The 9,221-nt window shown below is 41.8% G+C and overlaps 1 protein-coding gene across 2 annotated transcripts in view; it reads left to right on the top strand.

The window, feature by feature from the left end:
* Positions 1-9,221, top strand: part of TBCD (tubulin folding cofactor D) — a 116,217-nt gene that overhangs the window by 12,707 nt on the left and 94,289 nt on the right. For both annotated transcript variants that reach the window (XM_029960016.1, XM_029960015.1), the window contains exons 8-9: positions 5,744-5,789; positions 8,485-8,617. In XM_029960016.1, the coding sequence (XP_029815876.1) occupies positions 5,744-5,789; positions 8,485-8,617 (179 nt within the window). The remainder of the gene's footprint in view (positions 1-5,743; positions 5,790-8,484; positions 8,618-9,221) is intronic.

The raw sequence follows: 9,221 nt of genomic DNA, 5'->3' as shown, positions 1-9,221 counted from the left end.
TATATTATATTTATTCTCTAAATAAGCACATATTTATTCTGTAAATAAGCACATATTTATTCCATAGATAAGCACATATTTATTCTATAAATAAACACAATACACTTTAACATAACAAGTGATCACTGAGTGTGTAAAGTTTTACACATCCTCATGAGGGACAGCTAAAACTTGTGTCAATAAGCTTCAAAATTCTTTGCCCTTGGATTCCTCCAGGAATTTTTTACTTTATGAGCCAAGCTGAGCTGCCTGGGCATTTGTCTCTGAACAAGCAGGAGAAAAAAAAAGACCCTTTTCCAGTTTCTGGTCAGTGCAGCGAGGCGGGTTTCGGGAATGTGACAGGTTTCGGGAATGATGTAACCCAGCAGAGTGGGGATGAAAAGTCTTCCCCTCAGAGCAGAAGGGGGCTGCCCCAAACTGGGGGGGGTTTTTGGTCAGGTTTTGATCTGGTGCTGCTCATGGTCTGCGCTCAGCCAACGCCTCGGAGCGAGCTCGGCGCGGAAAAACCGCTCGGAAAAGACACGAAACTGCTGCATTTCAATGAAGTGAAACTGCAAGTCAGGGACGCAGGAGTGTTGGCCGTGGTGCACTTTGATCTGCCTCCTCGTGGCCCCGAGCCCGCCGATCAGGTGTGTGCTGTTTCATCTCACTCAGCGTTCTGTGCAGAACGAGGCCGGCTGTTCCGCGGCTCCTGTCGGAACACGCACCCGGCATTACACGTTGTAATTCCACTGGGGCCGCCTTCTTTTCTTCTTCTCCCTTCCACCTGTCGTCAGTAACAGGCCATTTCCCAACGGGGGGGCACCAGCAGAGTGACACTGTTTCACATTCAGCTTTTCAAACTCTTTTTGTGGCAACTAACCTGGCAATTCGGAATTAAATCCCAGATTCTTCGTGCATTTAATAATCCCAGATTATTAAAAAATCTCTACTTTTTTTTTTTTATAACATCTGTTTACTCGAAGGAAACTTCTCCCCTGTTTCAAGAATCTGCATTTTAAATTCTCTTGGTCTGGAGGTTTGCTTTTAAACCTGCCATTATATCAAACAGCTTTTTAGTTATCGCTGCAGGGCGCAGCACTCCCAGTTCTTGCGTGACAGAGATGTCATCACGTTGAGGTAGCCTTGGGCATTGAAACTTATTAAACCTTATTTGTTTTATAAGTGATTCAGTATACAAGTGTGAGTAATAATTAAAAAAAATAAAACGCCCTACACAGTGATCTGATGAAACTCGAGTCTTAAGAACGAGGCATTTCCCTGAGCTGTCTCTAATGCAAAGGTTATTTAGCAATAGCTACATGCTTATGTAAATTTGGCTCCAGGGAAGAAAGAACTCTCTAACTCCATTCTTTCAGACCCAGAGGCACAAAAATAGAATATTTCCAAATAGAATGTTTCCCAAGTCTCTGTATTTTTGGCATTCTCAAAGAATTGGCCGTGTTAGGATTGTCTGTTGGCATTACTTTTTTTAAAAAGGGGTTGTTGCTTAGTGGTTTGGTGATAAAGGTGTAGAAAAAGCAGTGTTGGTGAGAGAAACCAAAGTTCTTATATCTGCAGGTACCAAAGGCACTGACTCCTTCCTGATAATGTCATTTCTGTCCTGAGTGTCGCTGAGTATTTGTTCTAATGTGGCCTTGTCTGACACTGCTCAGGTTTTTCCTTCTCAGCAGGAGTTTTGTGGTTTGTTCAAGGTCCAGCAGTTCTGTTGACATAAAACTGTTTCTTTTTCCTGTCATAAAGCTGTTTCATTTTCCTGTCAGAATGTGTTACTGTCTCAAGCTGCTAAATTTTATTTCCCTTCCAAATATTTAAAATCTGTGGTTTTGGGTCATCTTAAGATGGAAAGGGGATACTCTGTCAGCTCTCCATGTTTGGTCTAAACTTCTCAGACATTCAGCTGATAAATAACTGAGGTCACATGGAAGGTGCCATCCTTTGGGTCCCTGGGCTGTGTTGGTGTCTGACGTGGATGTGTTGTGGTGATGCTCAGCACCCAAACACGTGTGTCCCACAGCAGGAGTGCTGCTTGTGCTGGAGACAGAGTGAGAACAAGGGCTTTAACTAACCCATTTAACCATTAGCTGCACATGGAGGTAGGGAATATTTAATGCATTCTAAGTGAACTGAGGTTCTGACAGCATGTCCTCTCTCCTTGCACCCAGCCAGGAGGCAGGGATGGCTGATGGCATTCCCTGGGTGTTGTGTGGCTACCAGGGGGTGCTCCAGAGCAGTGCAAGGCATCATTTCCTGCTCTTCCCAGCGAGGCTGGAATTATCCTCCCAGTCCTCCACTTGGTTACAACCAGAGGGGAGATCCAGACTTGTGGCTCCTGCTCGGCAGGAAGATCCACTCACTCCCCAGCAGCCAGGCCACCCCTCGTGGTGATTTGTGTAGCTTGGGGAACAAGTCCTGGAGATGATCCCGACTGATAGACCTCCTGCAGGTCGGGCCCAAAGTGGGTTAGGCAGACAATTGGCAGGTGTGGTGTCTCTGCTGGGATTACTGAGAAACTGGGCTGTGTTTGCCTTGCCCGGCGCTGTTTCTAAAGCAGAGCCAGACCTGACAGTCGTCATTGCTTGCACACCACTGATTTTCTCTAATTTGTAGGTGGCTTAATTATTTATAAGAGAGGGAGTCACATACTTCTCAACAGTTGAGCAGGTTGGGTGAGTTGTGTGCTTTGTGTCCTCATTAGGTGAGGAGCCCGTGGCGTAACTCCGGCTGCCGGGATGCTCCGACAGGCAGGCTCCTGGCTTTCAGCACTGGCAGCTGCTGACACCAGAGTGCCTGTGCAGGTGGCAAACCAAGCTTATTAATTGCTTTGTTTGTATCAGATTTTTGGAAATGGTGTGCCTTGGATATTTTTCTTCCTTCAAGGCAGGAAGTTTAAGCTGGATACTGCAATGCTGATTCGGCCTTTTCCCTATATTTTTCCTGTATTTCCTATATTTTTTTTATGTTTTCCATTCATGCATCTTGAACTTCTCTTGTTAGTACAACCCCTGTGAGCTCCAGGCTTGCAGGATTTTTCTGAGGCAGTAACTGTATTGTACATGCCTGACTGTGGCATGTAACATGTGCTGGAAGAAAATACACACTTTTTTTTTTCTCTTTTCCCAAAGTGCTCTCTTATTTCCTCTGGAAAATCTATCTGCTACACTCAAAAGTTTGAGAAATTTGGACTTCTGCATGCTTTGACTCATAAAGAAATAATGAAATCTTCTTTTCTTGTCTTTTCTGCACTCAGAAAAAAACCCAAACCCAGACACTGGATTTCCTGCTGTGTTGAATATCTGAAAAGTAGTTCCCTATAGTTGGGCTGTTACATATTTAGTTCTGTAAAATATGTTTTAAAAATGGCTCTTAAACTTCTCTGACACAGAGAAATACCCAATGCTTCACTGGCAGAAACACCAGTAACCTGCTCCAAGGCTTCATTTGACCCACAGAGCACCTCCATGGGTGCAAACAGAACCTTCTTCCCTGTCAGACATTTTACATTTTCAGCTTTGTTTATTCCAAAACCAGTGGGTAATGTATTTTACTGATCAACAACCATGTAAATATTAAGTCCCATTTTTTAAAAGTTTAGTTTTTAATTCAAACACAGCAGCTACGGTGTCCTTTGGGTAATTTTTACTTCCCCTAAAAATGTGTATTGATAGACTAAAGTCCCTTAATCCACATCTCAGTTGATATAGAGTTGTTGCTATGATGATTTTAACATCTGGAAGGATATTACAAATTGTAGTTTTGTTTGGAAGTAGGTGTTCTGTGTTGCAAATAGTTTGAAATTTAGGTTTTAATGAAACTGCTGTGGGGAAACAATGTGTGTTCTGGCTGCTTTGTTCAGAAAATAATAGAAATGGCTGTGACATGGAATCTGCCCAGGTCACTGTGCTAAATTCACTCATAGGTGTGTGAGGCTGTTTTCTTACTTTTTTTTATTAAAGCATTTAAAAAAAATTCCTGTGCAGTATTTGAAGAGTTTTCTCATTTCCTGCTCTTGTGTTGGTTGATTCCTTCCCACATCTCGCTCAGAGGTGGTACCTTCAGTTCTGTTTTTCCTGGGGAGTCAGTCCTGTGAAAACTCATGGAGAAATTCGTAGGAAGGTGCCAGAATTTAGGAACTGTGGAAGCCTGAAAACATGTTGGTGTCTTGAGGATGTTCCACCTTTGCAGGGTGCCTTGGCCGGGTGCTGAGCACAGTGGGAGCAGACATCCAAAGGCCTTTGTGCAGGAGCATTCCCAAGGATCTGTTAAAAACCTGTTTCTTTGCATTGTCACTGCTTGAGGAATTACACTGTGCTTTGTTTGAAAATACTTGAATATAATACTAAACATTTGGAGGCAGCCTGTGTGTGTGTGCCTTAAAAACTGTATTTGCTGTTCATTGGGCTGTTGGCCAGCGAGGAGAAGGAATTGTGAGAATGCAGGGATGCTGCTGTGTCTCCAGCATTCCTGGCAGAGCATGTGGAGAAAACAATGATGGGTTTTAAAGCAGAACACAGGAACAAAGTGATGAAGAAATGAGCTTCTGCATGTTTCAACAAGGAGGTAGAGAAATTTCAGAGGCGCTCCAGATTTGTTGTACCAAAGGTTTGGAGGTTTTCTGACAGCTTTTCTTTAGGCTTTTTAGCACAAAGCAGAGTTTTGTTGTATGCCAGTGAGAAATATTTGTATTTTCTTTAACACTGACATGGTATATTGCTAAAAGCTGTGCCACATTTATACATTTGTGTTGGTATTTATTGGCTGTTCTTCTGGGCCTGAAGTCCTTCTGTAGCGTTGCTGCTTTGTAAATGTCATTTTTAAGGGATTCCCTCACCGTTGCCTGCATTAAAATCTTAAATACTTCCATATATAATACCAAATTCCCACATATAGCTTGTAGTGGAGCTGATCAGCAGTGCTAATTTGGGATCCTGAAGTGCAATTTGGTACCAAACCAAGCCAGGATGGGCACACAGCCCCGGGGTGTTTTTCTTGCCCTGGTTGCTCCCAGCCCCGCCTGCAGCGCGGGAGGTGTGTGTGTGTGTTTGGTATGTGTGAGAAACTGTGGACTTTTAGGGGAAGTCTGTTCTTGTTTAACTCCCAGGCATGTTTACTGAGGAAGATTTTCCTTCTGGTGAATGCCAGAGCAAGGGCAAACAAGTGCCTGAGCCCGGGAGTTTTGATGCGCGTTGGGAGAGCAGAGGGAGCGTTTAATGTGTCCTTTAATGTGTCAGGTGCTCTCTCAGGTGCTTGCAGTCCCTTTGTCTCTCTGGGGCTTGATCTAACCAGGGTATTTAATTGTAGAGAAGATGGTTTTGGAAACTTGGTGCTCTTTGCTGCACAAATCCCTCAGCACAGGAGTTAAGTTGGACTGTTGGAGGTGTATTTGCAGAGGTTTGCCCTCCCAGGTGTCTGTAGGTGGTTTAGGCTCTCACAAGCTGTGACTCCTGTCACAGGGACCTGAGCTGGCCCAAAACTGGTTACTTTTATTTTTCTCTCTTTTTTTTTTCTATTTCCTTGTTATTTTTAATTCTCTCTTGAGTGTTTTTTGGCCAGCTCAGCCCCCTGAGCAGTTACCAAGAACTGTAACTGCACCCTGAGACTCTTTTCCTTTTATGCAATTTAAATCAGCAAACACCACAGATTATTGCATGAACAATAAAAAGTATTTTAAAACTAAATACTTGGTAAATCATGTTGTAGAATCTCTGTATTCTCATGTCTCTTTTCCCTATTTCACTTGCAGGCACAGCTGTTCAAACATGGCAAGAGAGAGGATTGCTTGCCATATGGTAAGTTTGTGATATCTTGATTTCAGTTTTTAAAACCATTGCAATCAAAAAGGGAAAGGAAGATTAACCTGGTCATAAGTGGTGCTGTAAGGAGTGAAATCAAGTGATAAAGCAGGGAAAACAAGGGGAGCAAAAGTAGAGATGACTGTGAGGGAGGAGCAGATGCCACCAGGGAATGTTGTGTTGGAACAGCACGTCCGAGGATTTGGCAGGTGATCACATTGGCCACTGCTGTAATACAGGAGCTGAACATGGAACATACAACCTGTAAGATGTGGAAAATATTTTTAAAAATTCATTAGACCATTAACTAGTTTTGTAAATATTGAAAATTTTGCAGACTCTTCAAGTTTAAACTTAAGCACAGGGTTTCAGAAAACCCAAGAACTGGTTGTGTACAGGACCCAGCTGGAGTTATGTCAGGATACTGCTGGAATAAAAAAAAGGTTTTGGTGAAAAGAGATTGTACTGGATGTAATGAGGGATAGACAGGTACCATAAAGAGAGCACAGAGGGTTCTGAACAGTGTAGGTGCTTGTTGGATTTATGTTCATCTCGTGGTGAATCCTGGAGTATGGTCAGAACTGACTGTAATGATCTTGGGTTTTATTGATAGGCAGGGAAAGATGGTGGCTAATTCCAAAACACTACAAAAGACCTCATCAGTTTTGTGGAGCTCATCCAAGTAACAGAAAAGGGGTTTGTGCTGTTCTCAGGAACCAAGCAGTGATGTAAACTCTGTCTTCAGAGTGCTTGATTTCACTCATGCAATTATTTTGGCCCCAAGAATTTCACTAATGCAATTAATTATTTTGGCCCCGAGAAGAAGATTTTTAAGTTTAGTGCTGGAAACAGTTTAATTTTTCCAGTTCCTAAGTCTGAGAGGCAGATAATTCCTTAGAAAATGCCTGAGAGATGGGTAAAGATGGAGATAAGATAGTGAAGACAAATAACATGGAACCACACAGGTGCTGTGTGACTGGTCAGGAACAAACAGCAAATACTGGGAATGTCATCCCACAGAACTGGCAGACAGCACTGGAGAAGCTGTCAGAGAAGCAGAATAATAAACAGGCTGGATAAAATATGGTATGACACAAAATTACATAATTTGAACTATGCAACTGTACAACACAACAGTCTTAACGGGTATGGAAAGAGCATATTGAGCCCACAGAATGAACCCTACTGGTAAAAGCAGATTCTTTGGCCCATGGCACAGAAAGAATATTGAGTAGTTATGAGTCCCATAATAAGGGAAAAATCAGGGGTGTGCCAGTGACTAAATTTACCTTAGAAAATCTAAAATCTCACAACTGAGAAGCAGATATTCAGATGGAAACTGTTCAGGATAAAAAATTGTGAGACACAAAAAATACCTCAGATTTTTAGTTATAACAAATCTGAGGATGAAATAGGAGAAAAGAAGTAGGCAAATGTCAAAGAAAGGTCCTGTTTGAAGTAATTTGTGACATAGAACTTGGTTTGAAAACAAACACTAGTCCTGAAGCCATTACCTGGATCTGTAGATATTACAGTGATTCGAGAGCTGAGAGGACTTGGAAGAGGCTTATATTTGTATATTCTTAATTTTTTCTCTCTGTGAATATTGATGTTTCTGCAGCCTCTTCCTCCTAAACCATCAGTCTCTCAAGCTTTTATAACTGCAAAAAATCCAGGTTGCTGGAAAGTGTCCAAGCAATGGTCATCATCACTGGCTTCACCTTGTCTGCATGGATCATTTATTAGTATTTTAGTAGGTCAGGATCCATCCCCTGCCTTTTCAAAGACTGAGGAGGTTTGTAAGTCGTGTCCTACAACTTCTCAGACTTTGAAATAATTGGGTTTTCTTTGATCTCTGTATTTTGAAAACCCTGATAGTGGAGGAAGAGGTTGCAGAGCATTCTGCCAGGGTGATTCCTTGTGTGCAGTGTTGTTTGGAAGAATGATGGTCCTTCATAGCCCAGGTCATTAGTCTCTATTAGCTCATGGTCAACCTTCAATCAAGAATTATTTTCAGCCTGATAAAATTACAAAAGGTCTTTTTTATTTGTAACAGGCACGGGTTCCCTGTGAAAATTTGGAAACCTGGAGCCTTATATTCATTAGCCCAAGATTCTCCTTTCCCTGTGTTTTTTTACTTCGCTGGACAAATAACTTTGTTCCCTTTGATGTGCCCAGATGAGAGGTTTTGTGGCCAACTGTTTACACATACACAGTGTTTCTCATGCCTAAATGTTTATGGACATCCATCCTCGTAAAAATCTCTGTGCCAGAGGATTTAGGTTGGTGCTGCCTGAAAATACTGAACAAGGAAAGGGTGTGCAGGAATTGATGAGTTTTCTGAGTAAATGAATATTTTCTGGATCTTGGTTCTCTTAGATTACTGAAAATTCTCAGACCCTGCAATACACTTGAACATGTTGCTTCCAGTGAGAATTAGAGGCATAAGCACTTTGGGAATGTAGATAATCATTTTCATAGTCAAAATGAGTCCTCAAAACCATCCTTCCTGCTTGGGCAGTGAAGGGTATTGCCACTATTTGACCAGTGTCAGAGCTACTACAAAGTAGGTAATAAGGCATTTGCATTTCAGTAGCACTTTTTAAAAATTTGAATCTTCTAAGGGACATTCAAAACTTTTAAGATTTTCATAGCAGGATTTTTTTGACAAGCAGTTTGTTTTGTTTTCCAGCTGTTACTGTGCTCGAGTGTCTGGACAAGTGCAAGTTGTCAGAGAGCAACCAGATGGTCCTGCGCAAGCTGGGCATGAAACTGGTTCAGAGACTGGGGCTGACATTTGTGAAGCCAAAGGTGGCAAAATGGAGGTCAGTTTAAAGCTGGAATAGTTGAAAAAAAAATAAATTGCAAAAGGACAAAAAACTTAGAAATACCTAAATTTGTGTATTTGTCTTCTGCCCTCCTAAGTTTCCATAAAAGAAAAAGAAATCCCTGTGTTATTTGGGAACGAACATATTGTTCATCTGTACTATTTGGAAAAAGTAGATTTCTTCTGCTGTAGTTTCCTGTAATTTTGTGCAATTTTGGAACATGAACTGGGGCTGGGATTAGCCAAATCTGGCTTTGCACGTTGCACAGGCAGAAGCCTGTTCCCATATAACGCAGAACTCATGAAATATGGGAAGAGACCGACCTTTGTTCCTGATTTAGTACAATTTTGTAAGAGTGAACATAACTTTTTCCATTACCTGGTACTACCCTGATTCGATAGAAGGTTCACAGGGGAAAAGTGGTTTGCAATCCCACTCTGGTTTTGCATATTAGTCAGGTTTTGGTGTCTGGTTTTATGTACTGCCAGAGGGCAAACTCTTTTTGAGATTTCTCGCACTGATATTTTAAAATTGCAGGCTTCCTTGGTGACTATTTTTATTGTATTTATTTTACCAGCTTTTGAGAACATCCTTAGGCATA

The sequence above is a fragment of the Manacus vitellinus genome, unplaced genomic scaffold (genome assembly GCF_001715985.3).
Source record: "Manacus vitellinus isolate BGI_N305 unplaced genomic scaffold, ASM171598v3 scaffold_24_pilon, whole genome shotgun sequence".
NCBI lineage: Eukaryota > Metazoa > Chordata > Aves > Passeriformes > Pipridae > Manacus > Manacus vitellinus.
This window is presented reverse-complemented; position numbering and strand designations above follow the sequence as displayed.